The sequence below is a fragment of the Eschscholzia californica genome, unplaced genomic scaffold (genome assembly GCF_041429995.1).
Source record: "Eschscholzia californica isolate CP2 unplaced genomic scaffold, dmEscCali1.0.p SCAF_2, whole genome shotgun sequence".
Classification (NCBI taxonomy): Eukaryota; Viridiplantae; Streptophyta; class Magnoliopsida; order Ranunculales; family Papaveraceae; genus Eschscholzia; species Eschscholzia californica.
In genome coordinates, this window is record NW_028238309.1 from 30813341 (window position 1) to 30834796 (window position 21456).

The 21456-nt window shown below is 38.5% G+C and overlaps 1 protein-coding gene and 2 long non-coding RNA genes across 3 annotated transcripts; 2 read left to right on the forward strand and 1 right to left on the reverse strand.

The window, feature by feature from the left end:
• The first annotated feature begins 3459 nt into the window (after nucleotides 1-3459).
• On the forward strand, nucleotides 3460-5539 carry LOC147557379 (uncharacterized). The gene is made up of 3 exons (XR_015235315.1): nucleotides 3460-3539; nucleotides 4685-4765; nucleotides 5351-5539. It is a non-coding gene; the product is annotated as an uncharacterized LOC147557379 (long non-coding RNA).
• A 9902-nt stretch (nucleotides 5540-15441) lies between these two features.
• On the forward strand, nucleotides 15442-17010 carry LOC147557380 (uncharacterized). The gene has a single exon (XM_086658833.1). It carries the CDS (start codon nucleotides 15442-15444, stop codon nucleotides 17008-17010), a length of 1569 nt encoding a protein of 522 aa, XP_086514959.1.
• A 1352-nt stretch (nucleotides 17011-18362) lies between these two features.
• Nucleotides 18363-21375, reverse strand: LOC147557381 (uncharacterized). Its single transcript, XR_015234010.1, has 3 exons — nucleotides 20666-21375; nucleotides 20356-20479; nucleotides 18363-18661 (listed from the first exon to the last, which is right to left on the reverse strand). It is a non-coding gene; the product is annotated as an uncharacterized LOC147557381 (long non-coding RNA).
• Nucleotides 21376-21456: the final 81 nt, after the last annotated feature.

Consider the following 21456-nt stretch of genomic DNA (forward strand, 5'->3'; position numbering starts at 1 on the left):
AAATGAGTTAGTTTTACATCTTGTAGGTTCGTGAATTATGGTGAGTTCCGAGTTGGTTTCGGTATCTCTTCCTTATTAAGTTTCAGTCTCCTGAGCGAAGTAGTACATGTATCTGTTCACGATGAAGCCCACCAACATATATGGCGGCAGGTGCATGCATGTTACTGTACTTGTTTGTATGTTTCCTTGTAATTGTTCTTGGATGAGGTGCATGCATGTGTGTATTGTTCCACTGCTTGTTTGTGTATTTTCTCGCCGATATGACCATTACAAATGTTTGGCTGCCTCCAACATTTGTTCTTAATTTTTTTTTTTGTTGTTTAGACTCGCTCCATTATTTTTTTCGTTCAAACATGAGTTCTTTCACTCATACATGCAATCACAAGTCTGTTGCTTTTCCTAATCGTAAAATTCTACAAGGAAATTGATTGGACTGCGTAGCTTTGAAATCATCTTTTATTGATTTACTGTGTAGTGTGTAGCATTGGAATCCCCTTATGTTGATCGACCGCATGAATTTGACATCCAATTGATTTTTATTGTTATTCGTATTCTTTAAGCATGTTAACGGATCTGAATGTCATCTTTTATTGATTTCATATTGGGAACTGAAATCTGTTTTTTTACTTTTTTCTTGAAGCGTGTATGTGTTGTTATTGAATGTCACTGGTTGTATAAACTTTTCACACTGCCTTCGTTGTTATGGAAGCTAAGAACATGTTATTTTATTCATGTAACTAAAAATTTGTCGAATCCTATCCTACAACTTCTCTAAAGTGAGTTATTTATGTATGTGTAACCAGTGTTTCTCTTACTAATGTAAATGTAAGCTCACGCACTCAACGCTTACAAGAAAGTCGCAGAAACTGTGGTTTGATTGATCGTGACTACTGATTGGAAAGGTAAAGGAGTTGTTTTTGTGCTTACATCTCGCTTTTTTCCTTGTCCCGTCAAATCATTAACAACTCGTGTGTTTGTTGTCTGGGGCTTGTGACAGGGTGATACTAATGAACTCTCGGTTGGAAGGTTTGCGAGAACCACCAGCAAGCAGTTGTGAAGGTAACTAAGAGATATCTGTTAAGGAGATTCTTTTCATGTTTCGTTAAGATTGAACATGTTATTCTAGCATTGTATTCTAATAATTTGACATTAGAATATGTTGGGAAGAATATGTGCTTGTATCTATATTTCTTGATATGGATTTTTCTAATTTTAAATGTCATTTTCTCATCAAAAGCCTTAACTCAGCGCATCAAGATTTATTGTACAAAAAGTTAGTCTGACCAGGTATGCTTCTAGATTTACTCCAGTTTATTATTTGCTAATATCACATCCTTACTTTTTGTTTTCTTTGTCTCGTGTGAAAATGGGTACATTGGTGGTTGCTTGAGGGTACGGTTGAGCTATTTAAAGGTAAGTAGGAAAGTATAAAGTATAAACCATGACCTTGTGAACCTTCAGTGTGAGAACAACTGCCTATATGGCAGTATTTATTTTCCATTTATTCTATATCAAAATTTCCTTAATTCAGGATAAAACTAGCACACGTTGCTCCCATATTGCCTAATTATCCATGTTTGATGATGATCGACAAATTGTTCTCATATTACCTATATGAGAAACTGAAAATATTACGAGTGCTACTTTTATTCCTCGAGGTACATAAAATTCATGCGGATTTTGTTCGCCAGATGCACCTTTTGTCAAAAGTACGCGAAAACATAATTTATTAAATTTGAAGTAGTTCCATCGACATTGAAGCACTAATTATTGAGTTATTGGTTGTGGGTGTGAGGAAGATGTTCTGTTTGATGAAGAAAACTTGGATAGCAAGTACAATGATATAATCCTAGATAATGCAGTTGTCTTGAGGTATCCTTATTTGATCCCTGAAACCTTAATCTTCGAGCTTTTCTTATTAATCTTAACTTGTGTATTCCAGTTGAACTTGATTTGTTCAGCTTATACTCACTTATGTTTTCCATTTTAGGGTTCAAACTTCTTCCATTATGCTTTCTTATGGACTCCTAAGGACCCAAACTCACTTGCTTTTTCAGCTCCCGGACCTTCCATACTTGTACAATGCTAAGGATACGATATGGTAAAAAATAAATCTCTTTGTTTGGAATTGGAACTAAAGCTTAATTTCTGTGAACTTTTCCGTAGTCCGTACTTTATCTTCATATTTGCATTTTAACTTAATTTATAAGGACAAGTAGAGGAGAAAGTGATGAAATTGAAGAAGCAGTTTTATGTCCACTTTCAAAACGACATCAACTTCTCATCTAATGATTTTCTCCGATCTTTAGTAAATTCAAGCATTCCGCAGGTATGTGGCTTCTTTTGTTGGTGACTCTTTATGAGTTCCAATCTTTATGAATTTTTTGACTCTCCACGTGGGCTTTATGCTTTTGTACTGTCGATCTTGATGTTAGTTCTCTCCAAACCAGAATGGTCCACTTTTGTATAAGTGAGAGAGCAAAGCAGAATGGGCCACGTTTCCAAATCTATATAAAAAATGACATAGGTTTTGGTGCCATGTCATAACTTTGGTTTATAAATCTCGGTCGTCCAATTTTCTTTTGTAAACCATGACCCTTCTTTTAAAGAGTCTTTGAAAAGATAGATATTAAACCGTCAAAATAACTACCCACTCCCTATAAACTCAATATAATCTCGGCTATTATTTTTTAATATATTTTTATTACTTCGATATCTGTATAAAACCAAAATATTTGATAATTTTGTATAACATAAATATAGAAATTTCCGTGCCCTAAATATAGAAATTTCCGTGCCCTACGGGCACGGGCTATACCCTAGTAAATGTATAAGTAGTGTGGATTAAGTAGACAAGATTAGCTGTAAAAAAGTGGTTAATGTAATTAAGTATTACATTTAGTTATAGGCAAGAAACGGAGAGCAACTCGGTTATCATGAACGAAATTTGGCGAGCAAAGCTTAAAGATTGCAACAAACTCCTCATTAGGAGACTCTATTCTGACGAATGCAGAGAACACACCTCCTTGGCACCTTAACCGGATAGTATGAGAGATCCGAGCACTATGGATACCTTTCGAAAATGAAACCAGCTTCGGGTTTTATTGAGTTGCTACCAAATTCACTTCCCGCTGAACTTCCAGTGATTGTGCGAGATGATAAGAGAGAGCTAATTAGAGTAAAACATAACTAAAACGTAAAATTTTCTTTTGTTAGCTTTGCATTACTTTTTGAATTTATTAGATTTTTTGTAATGCGCCGGGCCCTTTAACCCGTTCACAAATTCAAATGAAAAAGATGAGGAGGCGTCAAGAATCTGCAATGTACACCTCAAAATTTATGATGTTAGAGGGAAATAGGCTAAGGTCATTTCCACAGGCACTCTATTGGCTTGAGTTGCTCTTTATCTTTGTGTTTTGTAGCTTTTCTAATGTTTTATAGTAACCTCTTGTATGCAGCGACGAGTAATAAGGAAATAAGTTGTGGAGCAAAGGAGGATGCGCATAAAGTAACTTTCTCTGGCCGAGGACGGGAACCAGGTATGTAGCACGTGTATCTGGACTTCATTTAAGATGGTCATCTATTGTGTTTTTGGAGGTAAGAAAATTATATTGTTTTTTTTTTGAAATAAGATGCCATTAAAGCATAATTGTTCAGACATACAAAGTAAGGAACAACTACAATGAAAAGCATAGGGGCACTATTAATATTATAGCAAATAGTCAAAAGTGGGGGACAAATTCCGAGTGAGCCAAATAATGAGCCACCAGATTGCAACTTCTAGGGCAGTATTTGACCGACACATTAAATGATCGAAGCCGTTCTCGTAAGTTGTTTAATGTCGTTGATATGCACCAGGGTATGGAAGCATCGACCCGTGTGATGTATCCCACCATGAGATCTGAGTCTCCCTCCAAGACAAATCTTTCCAACCCTCAATTTGCTGCCAAACTCACTCCCATTTGAAAGGCTTGAAGTTCACTGTAAATGGGGGAAACGGCTTCAATCTTGTCTGATTTCGACCCTATAACTCCCCCATATGATTACGAGCTACAGCAGATGCCGATAGATTGCATCAAGTGGAGGAGTCCTTTGGTCTACCTGCATGTGAAGGAGTCCTTTGGTCTACCTGCAGATGCCTATAGATGCCGATAGTAAGATTTACCTCATTTTGAATTAGCCACCAACACCTATTCAGATCGATTGCAGTTTGGTTGAAAATGAGATTATTTCTGGTCTTCACCACCTCCAAGGCAGATGAGTATAAATAACCCAAATATTATCCATTTAATTCATATGATTGAACATGTTATCTAGGTTAACTATTGGATTCAGGTCAAAATCGATTATAGTTTGAAATAGGTGATAGGTTGACACCGACTCCCCAGAGTTGCACATTTTACAAACTTGTTGAACAGAATCATTGTGTTTTCCTAAATTATCTAAAATGGGGAGACCATTATGAATCAATTTCCAGATGAACAAAATAGCCCTAGGGTTCATGGCGGACTGCTTCCAAAGTTTTGACCACTGGAAATCACTTATACTCTGGTTAAGTCTGACTCTAATAGACGTTAAAACGATTTAGGGGAAAATTCCCCCGATTCAATTGGTGTCCATATGAGTCTGTCAGAAGAAAAGTAAGTAGGTAAAATTATGTTCTGAATTGCCCTACATGTTTCAGGAGTACAGAGACTATGAATGAACGGGATGTTCCAAGTCTGTTGGTTTGGAAGGAGGTCTGCAACCCAGTAAACATGATCAGGTAAATTCTGCACAAGATCAGGAAGTTTGTTAGTTAAATCAGGGATCCATGGATCATGAATGATGCTAGTAGTTGTTCTGTCGCCTATCTGCCAAACTATATTGTTATACATTGTCTCTCTTATGTCTTAAGATAGACCTCCAAAATGGAGAAGCAACTCTAGGAGTATTACTGGTCCAAAAATTGTCTGAAACACATATTTGGAATGCACCAGTTTGACGCAGACAGCTTTCTTGTCGGTAAGAAATCGCTAGATCATTTTGCCTAATAGAGATAGATTAACTTAATTCAAAGACCTGATACTCAATCCACCATGTTTCTTTGAGGAAGTTTTAATATCCCAGTTGATGAAGTGTAATTTTCTATCCCCTTTCTCATGACCCCACCAGAAGCCTCTTTCTGCCTTTTGATTGATAATCTACTTGGGGATAATTTGATAACTAAAAGGATATGTACAATAGCTTCCCAGGACAGATTTAATTAGCACCGTCCGACCCGCTTGGGAAGTTAGCTTTTGTTTCCATCTTGCTAGAGTTTTGTCGAACTTTTCTATTAACCAATTGTAACTGTTCATTCTGTTACCAGGTTTAAGGATAAGAGATCCGAGGTATTTAGCCTGATCGGTCATAATAGGAGCTTGAAGGGAGTTGGTATAAGAGGAGCGAATATCTTGGGAGGTACCTTTACTGAAGAAGGTAGAGAACTTACTGAAGTTGACTAGTTGCCTTGAAAAAGAACAGTAACTATTCATAATATTATGGATAGCTTGGAGGTTGTCTTGAGTGGCTTTTCCAAACAGAATGAGGTCGTCGGCAAATGCGAGATTGTGGGACTAACATTGTTGATCTTGTAACCTTTGTAAGAACCCTGTAACTCATCATAAGAAATAAGGAGAGATAAAGCTTGTGTGACTAGGAGAAAAAGGTAGGGTGACAGTGGACACCCTTGCCTTAGACCCCGAGTCGCCGCAAAATCCCCGTAGAGACTACCGTTGATCTGAATGTTATAGTCAGGGGTAGTAATACATGAAAGAATGAGGTCTAACAAAGGGCTGAAAAAACTTGTGGCGATCAGGACTTGTTTTAGGAAGTCCTAATTAACTCGGTCGTAGGTTTTGGCCATGTCGATTTTTAAAGAGAAAGTCTCCTTTCGGGCTTTAGATTGTTTCACAGAATGTAGAAGTTCCTGGGTAATTACAATATTGTCTAGGATTTGTCTACTCAGGACGAATGCATTTTGGGACCAATCTTCTAGGTAGGGACAAATTCTGTTCGCAACTATTTTAGTGATAAATTTTATAAATCGAGTTGCAAAGGGCAATAGGCCGAAATTTTGAGGTCGTGTTAGGAGGTCTCACCTTAGGGATCAATGCAATGGTGGTCAAGTTGATATATAGTAGGGTAAATAGTACCTGTACGGAAAGCGGATTGAATATACCTGATTAGGTCTGGGCTAATTGTTTCCCAATTATGTTGGTAGAAGAAACATGGGTGTCCATCCGGGCTCGGACTTTTGATCGATCCCATCTCCATAGCCACTTCTTTAATCTCCTCTCTTGTGGGGATCCTAGACATATCAGTTGAAATCACTTTATGAACAAGATCACTTGTACTCTGGTTTAAAATAAGTCTAACTCTAATAGACGTTAAAAAGATTTAAGGGAAAATTTCCCCGAATCAATTGGTGTCCATATAAGTCTGTCAGAAGAAAGATAAGTAAGTAAAATTATGTTCTGAATTGCTCCAGGAGTAAAGAGACTATGAATCAATGGGATGTTCCAAGTCTGTTAGTTTGGAAGGAGGAGGTCTCTAATGGAGTCTTTAACCCCTTTGACTCTATTGTAGAAGGATCCTTGACTGTCATTCCATTTATTTTGTAATACCGTGCGGTATTGATCATGTTTTGACCAGAACACTTCGAATTTGTTAATCGTTTGCACTGTGTGTCCTTCTGTCTTTTGTTTAAGCAATATCAGAGAGTGATCCCTATTGTATCTTGGGAGGTGGAAAAGACTAGCATCAAGAAATTGTAGAATCTAGGAATAATTGCATAAGGCTTTGTCCAGTATTTCTCTTGTTAAGTGATCGTATGATCTGTAGTTGGCCCATGTATAAGTAGGACTATTGAACCCAAATCCATCAATCCCGCCTTGTGTAATTATTCCATGTAGAAGTGATCATACGAAAAATTTAAATTGAGTAGCAAAAGGGATAGATGTAGAACGACCCCATTTTCCATGTTAGATGTAACGTTATTTAGGTTTCCTATACAACAAATCGGATTAGTAATAGCGTTAATCACGGTAAATAAATTGGGCCGGAAAATTGCCCTTTCTCTGATTCTAGGAGGACCGTAAATATAAAAAAGGTCCCATTCTCGGGAACCATCAGGAACTTTAACAGTTACATGAATAAGATTACTGGAAGAAAAGTTAATAGTAATATTAAAAATCTGAGTTCCATAAAAGTAAAAGCTCACCACTTCTCCCTTACATGTGTCGGACATATCTCGAAAATAATATAAGATCTATTTAATATTATCATTAGACAGTTACAAGAGATATTCTGAATATATTATACTAAATTGAGTTAATTCCTATATGGCCCCCTACTTCGTGACCAGCTTCCTTTATGGCCCCCTTTTTTTTCGTAAATTCAAATATGGCCCCCTATTTTCATGTAAATGTCAATACTACCCTTCTTAATTCTAAATTTAAAACATTTAAAAAAACTTATTTCCACCTCACCCCTCTCTCTCTCTCCACCTCATCTCTCTCTACAACTCACCCCTCTCTCTCTCTCCAATTCACCTCTCTCTCTTTCCAACTCACTCCTCTCTCTCTCTCCAACTCACCTTCATCTTCTCCGAATATAGTCGCCGGCCGGAAAATTTTCCGGCCGGCGACCTCCAAAATAAAAAAAAAAAAAAAATTTCCTCTCATCTCTCTCTCTCTCTAAAAACTCCGGCGAAGGGGGTTTCCCTTCGTCGGAGCCGTGAACAGACCTTCAAAGGTCTGTTCGTGAACAGACCAGATCTGGTATGTTCACGAACAGACCTTTGAAGGTCTGTTCATGGCAGACCTTCAAAGGTCTGCTCGTGAACAGACCAGATCTGTTCACGAGCAGACCTTTAAAGGTCTGCCGTGCTCCGGCGAAGGGAAACCCCCTTCGCTGGAGTTTTAGAGAGAGAGAGAGTTGAGAGATTTTGTAAAAAAAAAAAAAAAATTTAGAGAGAGAGAGGAGAGAGAATTTTTTTTTTTTTTTTAGGTTTTGAAGGTGGCCGGGCGGAAAATTTTCCGGCCGGCCACCTTGCCGAAGAAGAAAGGGGTGTGTTGGAGAGAGAGAGAGAGGTGAGTTGGAGAGAGAGAGGTGAGTAGGAGAGAGAGAGAGGTGAGTAGGAGAGAGAGAGAGGTGAGTAGGAGAGAGAGAGAGGTGAATTGGAGAGAGAGAGAGAGAGAGGGGTGAGGTGGAGGGAGAGATGAGGTGGAGAGAGAGGGGTGAGGTGGAAATATTTTTTTTTTAATGTTTTAAATTTATTATTAAGAAGGGTAGTAATGACATTTACCTGAAAATAGGGGGCCATATTTGAATTTACGAAAAAAAGGGGGCCATAAAGGAAGCTGGTCACAAAGTAGGGGGCCATATAGGAATTAACTCTACTAAATATTATAGATCTTCACATGTCTTGAAATATTCTGAATTCTTCTTGATCATCGGATCTCGTCTTTCGATCCGTTACGTGCATACACGTGTTACACACGTATATTATGTCTGGAACTCATCTTGACTGCTGGATTTCTTATTTTTGATCCGTCTTATATCACGTATCCCACTACTACTGCTAGTTGTTGGCCTCCCCCCTCCTTCTTTTACTATAAAATCCTATAATTATCTTCTTCAATTTTCTCTAGCCACCTTCATCTACTCTCTTCAATTTCTTTTTATTTGTAATTCCTAAATCTACATTCTATTTCTATCGTATTTTCTTCTCCTGTTTCTTTTCCATAACGTATTTATCTTCATTTTCTTTTTTAATCTACTTTCTCTCATTAACCAAAGATCTAACACTTGAAATTTGAACCATAATTTGGATTATACTTGGAGAACATTTGGGCAAGGATTTCTTTTCTTTGCCTCATTTATTTCCATGTATTTTGTTTTATCAATATGTCTTAAAATTCAAGAGTTATTTTTATTTTGCCCCCTACTTTGTGACCAGCTTACTTTTTAGCCCCCTCTTTTTCGTAAATTCAAAATTGGCCCCCTGTTATTAACTCTCTTATACTTGGTAGCGTAACATTCCATTGTTACCTCTCTTATACCTTCAGGTGTTGCTTGTTTGTTTCAAAAGAAAACAAACAGTTGCCATTGGCATTTCTCCATTTCTAAACATAACTATAAATCCTGAGAAGAAGTATTTCATAGTTTAACATCAAATGATAATGAGATTTGAGTTGGAATTTCAGGCTCAAGTTGATCCCCTTTTTTAATAACGCTTACCTTTATTTTTCTAATAAACCCAATCTCAAACAAGTTTGTTTCTTTTTCTTATTTTATTTTTCAACCTAATCAAGGGGTTTTAGATCCTGCCATTAATTTTCAGTATGATAATATATTGTTCATGGTGGTTTAACCTCCATGGATTTTAAGAACTGCCTATATTTGTGAAATTAGATGGACTTCTAAAGGAGATGAAAATGTGACCTTCTAAAGGAGATGAAAAAATAGGGTTTTATTTCTTGGAAAAAGAAGAAATGATTAATAGGTGGTTGATTTAGCAACCTTGAAAAGAGAAGTAGTGCACGCTGAACCACGTAAGGGTAATTTTGGAAGAGAACTGTTGACTCTAACAGAAACTGGACGGAGTTAGAAAAACGGGGGCCAATTTTGAATTTATAAAAAATAAGGGGCCAAAAAGGAAGCTGGTCACAAACTAGGGGGCTAAAAAGGAAATAACTCAAAATTCAATGAGTATCTAATTTTGTATCTAAGGTTGTAGACGAAACCCATATTTGGTCTTTTTGGAATATGTTATTAATTAATTAAATCCTTTTATTGAGCTTTAGTGTCTATTAAATGTCATTCAATGTAAATTTTATGATCTTGTCATTGTCCATGCTTCATAATTAGATATCTTATGCTTTCGCTAAGTTGTTATATGGAATATGGTTGTTAGATGATGAATGATAGTTAAAAGAGTATATAGTCTTTAAATGTTAGTCAATTAGAAATACATGATTATGAAATGTGTTAATCAAGAATATCTTCCAAAATCTAAATAGTTCATTATGTTAGATTTTGAGTTTTATGGAAGAAAAAAATGATTACTTAATTAAGTGCATTTTTAGGAAGTCTATTTATCTGGTAGAATAAAAAACCATAGATTTCTTTCCTATCTTAATTTCATCCTTCATTAATCTAATATTGTTTTCTTATTAAATTATTTTCCAAACAAAACCAAAATTAATAAATGGGGTGTTAATTTGAGATTTAAAGATCCCGTATACTTGCGAGAATAGACCCATTTTGGGCCTATCACCAACAGTCACCCTACATTGATCATTCTTTATAAATTTGTAGCTTTTTTTCATACTGATACAGTAATGACCAAGAGCCTCTCAAGGCTTGAACCCCACCCTCAAACTCTTGACCGACGTGGGTGAAAACTATACCCCATGCAGATGCCTTCGTTACTTTTCATTTAAGGTAACAACTATAAGATCAGTGTTACTTCACTCACATTCAGCATCATCATCAATGGTAATTTGGTAAGGGAAATTTGGCCAAAACTCCCTAAAAACTTTGGCCTTTGGTTAAAAAGTATTGGACAATTTTTTATGGGCTTCAGCTCCCTGTGGCATTTTTGTAAATTATCTAATATAGGGAAAAGACAAAACTGACCTTATTGTTTGCAAACCAGTTTGCAAACCAATTTGCAAAGCAGTGCAAACTAGTTTGCAAGGCAAACCAGTTTGCAAAGCTCTGCAAGGCAAACCAGATTGCAAACCAGTTTGCAAATCAGTTTGCAAAGCTCTGCAAGGCAAACCAGATTGCAAACCTATTTGCAAAGTAGTGCAAACCAGTTTGCAAATCAGTTTGCAAACTAGTTTGCAAAGCTTCGCAAAATCAAACCCTAACAAAATAAGTAACTAAGAAGTAAGATTATATAAAATGTGAGGGTTTTTAGAAAATCTGAGGGTGTTTCTAAAATTTTCCTTTATACAAAGGTCAATTCAGATATACAAAATTAAGGGATTTTTAGAATTGTCCTTCAAGCCTATTTCCAAACTTTTCATGGTGCCTAGAAGGAAAAAAAGATAACTTGTCTTTTTGACAAAAAAAAACAAAAAATTGGGTCTCCAGCCCAATTTCCTGTAAAATATAACAATAAATTTCGTAACATTGAACCCGAGGAGAGAGAAAGAGTGGGGCGGCGCGATTTTCAAGGCGTTGGCGGCGCTTGGTTTTTCCGGTCAGTATTCCGATTTTGTAGGAGTTTCTTCTTGGTTTCAGTGTTGTCTCTCGGTCGGATTTTCCCTTGACAGCTTCCAAGTTTGTTGGTATTTGCTTCTGGTGAGGTAAATGCTAGCTAACGAGGGAGTGAAGGTTCCCCTCCCATGGACTGGCGAGGATTCTCTAAACCAGAAAATGGTGGCTGAGTCCTCAGAACAATCCAAGAAGGTTGGGGGGAAGTCAATGGTTTCTGAGACTGATGCTGGTTCTGATGGTGATGAATCGATGAGTGACCAGAGATTTGGTTATCCTAACTGGGCAAATCTTTTTAGAAGAGGTGCTGGTATGAAGGAGAAGCTCAGGTTTTCTCCTCCCTCAGTGGTTAATGGTGAGAAGGTAGCTTTGGTCTCTATGAGAGATTTTCGTGAGCAGATTCAGCAATGTGAGAAAGCTTTGTTTGGGTATTTTTTGGGTGATCGTTTATCTTTTGTTGTTGTTCAAAATGCTCTAAAGAAGGCTTGGAGATTGAAGGGGGAAATGAAGATGACTGTTCATGGTACCTCTGCTTTTGTCATGAAATTTGATCTTGAGGAGGATCAGTGTTGGGTTCTGGAACAGGGACCTATGTATATTGCGAATAGGCTTTTTGTCATTCGTCCTTGGAAATTACACATTGAGGAAGAGATAGAAGAGGTGGTATCAGTTCCAGTGTGGGTGAACCTCAGGAACCTGCCTTATGTCTTGTTCAATGCGAAGGGGATTGGTCTGGTTGCTAGTATCCTTGGTACACCTTTGATTCTTGATACTCCTACTGAGCAACAGACTAGGATGTCCTATGCTAGGGTGTGTGTGGAAATGGATATCGATCATCCTATGCCTAAAGTGGTCAAGCTGTTGATTGATGATGATAAGTGGGTGGAAGTGGCTGTCGAGTATTCTTGGAAACCGGAGAGATGTGCTACTTGTGGAGTCTTTGGGCATTCTTGTCGAAGATGCCCCCAAGGTGTTCGACAGAATGGTTTTCAAAGAAGGGCTCCTATTCCTAAGGCAGGACCACCTGGTAATGGTAAGGAACATGCCTCTGATGCTGAAGCCTCAGGAAGAGGGTTGGGTGACCAAATGAAGGATGGTCAGCCCAAGGCTGCTACTGTACCTAGTAAAGCACCTCGAGATGATATGCAGATGGTTGAAATTGATAATTCTCTTGCCTTGGTTGAATCTGTGACCAGGACTGTTGACACCCCAGCCTTCCCGACAGATGGGGAAGAGGGATGGTCTGTGGTGACCAATAAGAAGAAAAAGGTTCCATATCTTAGTAGTTCTGCTCCTTTGGTTATTGATAAGAGGGGCTCTGGCAGAGTGAATAACAAGAGGCATTGCTCTGGTTCTTTCCCTAGTAGCCTTTGGCCAGGGAAGGGGACTAGTAGCTCAACTCAGAGTGAATGTGGGGTGTCCATAGCTTCAGCCAGTACTGCTACTCCAGGTGACCCTGAAAGCATAGCAGGCAAGATTGCTATGTTCAGTGCTGCTGGTAAGACTATGAGGGCAGTTGGTAGCTCCTTTGGGGGAGGAGGGGTAAATTTATCAGAGGGGAGGAGTCTCCCTAAGAAATTAGATGGTTAGATTGGCCTGTTGGAATGTGAGGGGGCTTAATGGCTCCCTCAGAATAAAAGAGGTTAGAGACCTCATTAGAATTTATAAATTAGATATGTGTGCTCTTATTGAAACCAGGGTGACATTGGGGAATAAAGTGAGGGTGCAGAGAAACATTAGCCCTTATTGGTCTTTTCTTGAGAATTATGAGGAGGATGCAGGGGGTAGAATTTGGTTGGGATGGAATCCTCTCCAAGTTACAGTCTCACTTATTTTCCAATCTGATCAAGTAATGGCTGTAAGGGTTGATCTTCAGGATGGTAGAAGGTTTATGATTGGGGTGGTCTATGCTAAGAATACTGTGGCTGAGAGAATGAGGCTTTGGAGGGACATTGAGAGGTTGATTTTCAACTTTGATATGCCTTGGATGGTGTTGGGTGACTTCAACACAGTAATTTCTGCTGAGGAGAAGGTGGGAGGGGATCCAGTGAGTTCAGTGAGTCTCTCTGGTATAGTGAACTGCCTCCAGACTTCCCAACTGTTTGATTGTGCATTCTCTGGCTGTTTCTACACTTGGTCCAACAGGCAGGAGGGGGAGGATTGCATTTTTGCTAAACTTGATAGGGTTTTGGTGAATTTGGAGTTCCTGCTTTTGTTTTCTGAAGCCAGGGTTGAGTTTACTCAGCCTGGTTCATCAGATCACTCACCTGCTGTGGCTTTCTTGTCTGGTCCTCATACCAGGGGTCGGAAACCTTTTAAGTTCTTTAATTGCTGGGTTGAGGAACCAGGATTCTTGGATATGGTGCAAGAAGTTTGGCAGGATAGTGTCTTGGGTAACCCCATGTTCAGCTTTGTCACCAAATTGAAGGCTGTGAAGGCCAGAATCATTGAGTGGAAGAGGGGAAGATTTGTGGAGCTCCCTTCTATGGTGGAGCAGGCAAAATCAGACCTGGAGGGGGTGCAGGAGGCCCTCCATAATGATCCTCTTAATGGAGAGTTGAGATTCAAAGAAAAGGAAGCTCTGAGGTCATACACTCATCTTGCCAATGCTGAGGCATCTATGCTTAAGCAGAAATCCAGAGTTAAGTGGTTGACTTTGGATGATCATAATAACTCTTTCTTCCATTGCTCCATCAAGGAAAGGAAGGCTAGGAATAGCATTTACTGTCTATATGATGGAAATGGCAATAAGATTGAACAACAGGAAGACATCATTGAGGAGTGTGTGGAGTTCTATAGGCAGATGCTTGGGACTGCTACAACATGTGAAGTGGAGGATGCTATTCTGGAGTCTATTGACTTCATGTCTCCCCTCCCACCTGAGGATATGGACTCACTTGTTAGACCTGTTACTAGAGACGAAATTGTTTATGCCCTCTCCACTATAGGCTCAGAGAAGGCTCCTGGTCCGGATGGATTCTCAGCTTTTTTCTTCAAGAAATGCTGGAATATCATTGGAGATGATTTTGTTAGAGCAGTCCAAAACTTTTTCAAGTCAGGAAAGCTTCTAAAGGAGGTAAACTCTACTCTTGTTTCTTTAATTCCTAAGGTCTCTAATGCTTCTTCTTTGACAGATTTTAGACCTATTTCTTGTTGCAATGTGATGTATAAATGTATCACTAAGATCCTGACTGAGAGGCTCAAGGGGGTTATCTTCTCCATGATTAGTGAAAACCAATCTGCTTTTATCTCTGGAAGGTCTATCCAAGATAATATCATGTTAGCACATGAGATTGTCAGAAATTATCATAGAAATGATGGGGTAGACAGGTGTACTGTGAAAATAGATTTGAGAAAAGCCTATGACACAGTGAGATGGTCTTCTTTATTGAAAGTTCTCAAGAAGTTTAATTTGCCCCCTTTGTTTATCAAATGGATAGAGGAGTGTATTACCAGTCCTAGCTATTCCATTGTAGTGAATGGAGGGGCCCATGGGTATTTTAAGGGAAAGAGAGGGCTTAGACAGGGATGTCCTATTTCTCCTTACCTATTTGTTATGATGATGGAAGTGTTCTCTTCTCTTATAGCTAAAGAAGAGATTGAGGGTAGGTTTCATCTTCACCCTAAATGTAAGAACCCTAAAGTCACCCATCTATGTTTTGCTGATGATCTTATGGTATTCATGAGAGGGGATGAGAGCTCTGCTTTGGCTTTAAGATCTGTTTTGCACTGGTTTCACATGGGTACTGGTTTAGCTGCTAATACCATGAAGAGTACTGTGTTCTGGGCTGGTGGAGAGGAGGGGGGTATTCTGGTGAGAACTATCCTGGGCTTTGAGAAGGGTGAACTTCCAGTAAAATATCTTGGTCTCCCTTTGATTTCCTCTAGGCTTTCTTATATTGATTGTGTCCCTCTTATTAACAAAATCCAAGCTAGAATCCACTCTTGGAAAGCTAGATATCTCTCTTTTGCAGGAAGAGTGCTTTTAATTAAGGCAGTCCTCAATAGTATGATTATCTATTGGACTTCTGTTTTTGTCTTTCCCAAAAGAGTGTTTAAAGAGATCAATTCCATCTTTAGTAGATTTTTATGGACAGGGCTGAACATGGAGGCTAGGAAAGTCTCAATTAGATGGGCTATTGTGTGCCTTCCAGTTGAGGAGGGGGGCTGGGCATTAGAGATATTGAAGCCATGAATTCAGCTATGAATCTCAGACACATCTGGGATTTGGTTAGCAACAAAGATACTTTATGGGTGAGATGGGTTCAAGGCAATTTAATCAAGTCCAAAGATTTTTGGTTGATGTCTGCCCCTCATGATTGTTCATGGTGCTGGAGGAAGGTTCTGGAAGGCAGGGATTTGGCCAGGAGTATGGTGGTTCACTTGATTGGTAATGGCTGTCAAACTCTTTTTTGGAAAGATATATGGCACCCAGAGGGTCTGCTCTGGCACCATTTCCCAGAAGCTTTGAGGTTCAGCTCTACTCTTCATGCCAATGCCAGAGTTGCTGATATCATACAAAATGGCAGGTGGGATGTTCCTCATCATATCAGTGTGCACCTAGGCAATCTTCTGGCAGGTGTCAATGAAGTGGAAATTGGGGGAGGAGAGAGGGACAAGGTGGTCTGGACTGCTGCCAAGGATGGGGGTTACACTCTTAAAGAGACTTATCATAAGCTTAGGCCTCAGGGAGAGCAGGTTGCTTGGGCAAATCTGATTTGGACCAGCCTGGTGATCCCCAAGCATGGGTTTATTGCCTGGGTGGCTGTTCATAGAAGATTGAAGACTTGTGACAGGTTGTTGGCTTGGGGTATGGATGTTGATCCCTGCTGTGCTCTCTGTTCCAGGAGCATAGAAACTGATTTCCATATCTTTTTCACCTGTGAGTTCTCTTCTATAGTTTGGGAGGGTCTGCTTGATCTTATGGGCATTCAGAGAAGAGTCAATGTCTCCTGGGAGGATGAACTGACCTGGTTTATTGGTACCTTGGGGGGAAGTTTCCTAAAAAGGAGGTTAGGGGGTTTGGTTTTCACTACCTTCATTTCTCAGATTTGGAGGGAAAGAAATAGAAGGTTTTTCCAGCATGAGAGCAGACCAGCAACAACAGTTCTTAGGTTGATTATTAATGAAGTGAAGATTGCTCTGTCAACTTGGAAGGGGAAAGTGGAATGCAACTCAGCAAATGCTGAACTCTTGAGCAGATGGAATATTGAGATGCCTATGATTGCTGTTTCTTACCAGAAACATGTTTGGAAACCTCCTCGAGAGGGCTGGTTTCTCATTAACTCAGATGGTGCCCTGGACTTGGATTCTGCTGGGTTTGGAGCAGTGATAAGGGACAGTAAGGGAGAGGTTCTGGCTGCAGCTGCTGGCTCAGCTATTAGAGATTCTGTCATTGTTCATGAACTCCAAGGGGTGGAACTTGGTCTGAAGTTAGCAGCAAAGCTAAACCTAAGGAAAGTGACCATTGCTACTGATTCATTGTATGCTTGTGGGTTGTTTTCGATTGGCAGTAAAGACCCTCCTTGGACTACTTGGTGGCTCTTCAACAGAATTAAGGCTCTTTGGAGTCGCTTTGAGGTTTGTGAGATTGTCCATGTGGTTCGAGAAATGAATCAAGCAGCTGACTGGCTCTCGAAGTTGAAACCGGGTCCTGATATTCTTGAGCTAGACCCCTCCTGGTTACCAAATGAGTTTGCTTTAATTCTTAAGCAGGATAAAGATGGTTATGTTAGACTTAGAAAGAAATATGTCGTGTAATTGTGTTTTGTTGTTTTTCTTTGTTAGTTTTTCCTTGTAAGGGTCAGGCCCGTTAATCCTGCTTACTAATGCAAAAAAAAAAAAAATTTCGTAACATTTGATTGATACAAGTGTCCGTGCCCTAGGGCACGGGATATACCCTAGTTGTAGTAATTTTTCATACCTTGTCTCTAAACACATCAATTTATTCGGAGATGGAGATCACATTACATGCTAAATGAACAAATCAAGTTGTAGTGATCAATTCATATGATGTGATCCTTGTCTTACTCATTTGTCTTGTCATATTTCACTTAAATTCAATGTCTAATTGATTCATATGATGTGATCCTTCTATCGTATATTAACCTAAACTAGTTCTCAGTGTCAAGTTAGGCATTGGAAGAACCACTACATCAAGCAACTTAACACTTCCTTCAGTAGGGGTGGGAATCAGTCCGGGTCGGGTCGGTCGGGTTCGTGTCATTCATCGGGTCGGGTCGGGCCGGTCGGGCTTTGAAACTCTATGTCCATTCGGGCTTTTGGGTTTAATCGGGCGGGTAATTTAAAAAATCCTAGTGTCCAAAACCCGTCGAAGTCCGTCAAACTTTTCGGATTTCTCGGGTATCGAGCGGTCGAGTATCGAGTTTTCACCAAAGTTTCAAAATATCTCGGTCGAAATGACAAAAATATTTCTATTTCGATGGTACCGAAATTTCTATTGAAACTAAAATTTAATTTAGTTTCTCTTAATAATGTTGTGTCAAGGACACTCCGCACTTGGACAACAATGTATGTATGTATATCTATATTATACACTTCAAATACTTTACAAATATTTTTGTATATGTTATACATGCATACATAAATACATACAAGCAAGCATACATATAATGTGAATAGGTATTATCGCATAAATGGATGACATTATTAAGCGAGTTATGTCGGGTAAAGATTATCGGGCGGGCTCGGACGGGATGCCGGGTAGCACCTCAAAACCCGTACCCGACCCGTTGATTTCATCGGGTCGGTCGGTCTAAACCCGCCTTCGTGTTCGGGTACCCGCGGGCTCTAACGGACTCGGGTACCCGTGACGGGTTTCGGTTTTGCGGTTTTCCCAGCCCTATCCTTCAGCGGTAATTTTTCCTATTCCAATCTGCCCATGTTGAAAACATAGACAAGACACAAAGCCGCTGAAGCAATCACCGGATAGAACACTAATGGTGAATTTCAAGATAAAGTATTCAAGGCCAACAAAGCATCCGAAGTGAATCTCATGTTAGAATTAGACTATCAATAACTAATTATGTATTGCAGACGAAACTGATACTTTAAGAAGTAAAACAAAACCAGCTTATTAGAAACACCAAATATTAAGAAAAAGAGAGATAGAACAATTACCTGACATTTGGCAAGGCGTCTCCAGGTAGCCTTAATCCTTTTTGGTCGAAGAACAAGAGGCAAGAACTTATTGTCCTTGTAAAATGACAATCAGTATTTGAGCAACTGACAATCTCACCACCTTACTGCATCAAAAGACAACTGAAAACCTAACTAGATCAGATCGATACCCTAAGAATACATTAACCTATTTGGTTGAAGTCCTAACTCGAAATCCCTACAAACTCGTTTCTCCTTTCCAGCCTTGGCAGCATCCCTGACATTAGAGAACCTAAGAAATTCAAGAGTATTAGTAAATGAGAGAGAATGAAGTTAAATAAAAGGAAACTGACTAAAGCCAATTACGACTAAGAAGATGAACATAAATTTGGAGCACCACTCGAGCAAGAGAAACATGTAAATGGGATGGTTAAACATAGTTATTATTTACAATTAATAGATAGTTCAAAAGATATTCGAGTAAAACTGCGCACGCATAGAATCTAGAAACATAGACTAGAAAGTTGGTTAAAAAAAAAACAAACTTGTTTACTATAGAAACTTTGGATCTAAGTCCTAAAATATGGGTCTTAATAACATCATAAGCCCAATACAAACACAAAATCAACCAAAAATCCAAAATTTTAAAAAAATTTGGATTTCCCTAAACAAATCATTTTTGCATCACAATGTATTAGAAAAAATGTAAATAACCCTACGCCTTTTACTGTTTAATTTCATGCAACTTAATTTGTATTACGTGAAAAATAAATCTATTCCTACACATATCTACAACTTTACTAAACAATCAACACATTATTGATGAATTTATGTATTTGCACGAGGATAAACATGGATTAAGGGAAATGGATTTATTGCTTATTTGTAATTAAATTTGGGCCTTAAACCCAATGTATTTTTTATACTGGGCCTTTCACCCATCTATTGTCTATATACTTCCCTTCAAATTTAACTGAAATGTATGCTTCCAAATATGAAAACGTATTATATAGATAAACAGAAAGATATGAATCACAGTAATGTTCAAAATATTGTAATAATTTTTAATACCAGGAGACTTGACACATCAAATTATTCGTGGCGGAGATCATATTACATACTAAATGAACAAATCAAACTGTAGTGATTGATGAGAAAATCATAAATAGTTCTTCTCTATTGTTCATTTAGTGTGTAATGTCTTATTATTTATTTGTATTTAGTTGGCACAAATCAGTATTCTATCTGAAAACCATTTAAGTTGGAGCCTAGTGGTCTTTGAGGCTTCTCCTGATCCAACCAAGGGAATCCATGAATCAGTTCGAAATTTATCACCCCATGTTATTACGTAAATAAGTCCATCTGTTCAATTTCCTCATTGGTGTTGGTTATAAGTTCTTATACCTGCATAATTTATCGCGCAATGTCACAATAATATTGGCTATTCGTGCCAAACAGGTAAAATAATATGGTTTTAATACTTCATAACTACATGTCCCGTGCTCAAATTAATTGATGATACAAAAGTAAAATGTATATTTCCTCCTTACAATACACCAAAGATTGGGTTCTTAGAGATCCTGACTGATCTATGAGCTCGTTTGTCCATGTCTAATTGATTCAAATAATGTGATCTACTCTATCGTATATTAACCTAAACCAGTTCTCATTGTCCAGTTAGGCATTGGAACAACCATTACTTCAAGCAACTTAACACTTCCTTTACCAGTAATTTTTCCTATTTCCATCTACCCACATTTAGACACTAGAAAATGCCATGCAAGCAATCGTCTTATTGAACACTAATGGTGAATTTCAAGATAAATTATTCAAGGTCAACAAACCATCCAAAGTAAATCTCATGCTGGAATTAGACTATCAATAACTAATTTTGTATCCAAGACAAAACTGATACTCTAAGAAGTAACACAAAACCAGCTTATTAGAAACACCAAACATTAAGAAAAAGAAAGATAGAACAATTACCTGACGTTTGGCAAGACGTCCCTGATGCCCTTAATTTTTTTTGGTCGAAGAACAAGAGGGAAGAACTTCTTGTTCTTGTAAAATCACGATCAGCATTTGAGCAATGGATAATCCCACCACCTTCCTGCATCAAGAGACAATTGCAAACCTAATTAAATCAAATCGATACCCTAAGAATACATAAACCCATTTGGTTGAGGTCCTAACTCAAAATCCCTATAGACTCGTTTCCCGTTTCCCGCCTTGGTAGCATCCCCGACATTAGAGAACCGAAGAAATTCAAGAATGAGAAAAAGTAAAATATTTTCACCTTGTTTGCTACATGAAGCTTCTTGCCTTTGTTCTTTCTTTCTTCTTTCATTTTCTTCCTGGACTTCTCATAACTGAATTATAGTGGAAAAACTACCCTTAATTGTTATTGGGGTTTTCCAAGTTTTCTCTATAAATTCCTTGACTAAAACACAAAATGAGACTTCTCTGTATAAGGTATAGATAGTTTCCAAATTTCCATATTATAGTACCTTTGTCTTCCAATAACATGATCAGAATCAGGTTTAGAACGAATTAACAACGACAAATAAGAAAATCCCTAAAACTGTTACTCAAAGAATAATGAAACCCCTATGGAAATTCCAAATTAAGGTCATAATGGAGGTTGTAACGAAAACCTTCAGTAACGAAGAAGGAAAAGAAACGCACCGAGAGATTTTGTCCATTAGAGGGAGGGAAGTTGCCCATCAACCTTTTCCGTTGAATCTGGTAAATGGGGATGATTTTTCGATCAAGTGTCATACAGGGTGTGACAACTGAACATAAGTGGACTGTGGACCTATAAGCAAGCACAGGGTTTAATATGATTTAGACTGTCAATCTTGATTAAGGAACCGAGATTATCAAAAATTTGGGGATTATTTATCAACCAACACAAGAACTACCCACATCACCAATCCCACAACCAAATAATGAAGAACTCAGAGAAGATGTCATTGGTGCTTTCAGGGATAAACCGGAAATATGTTGTCCTACCGCCAATTGGTTATTCGCCTGTGTTTGAAGCAGGATTTCCGAGGACCCTAGATGCTGTAAAATTACAGAAGATAC

Bases quoted from the DNA above. Each gene is read 5' to 3' on its own strand.
- LOC147557380 (XM_086658833.1), top strand. From the start codon at position 15,442: ATGAATTCAGCTATGAATCTCAGACACATCTGGGATTTGGTTAGCAAC.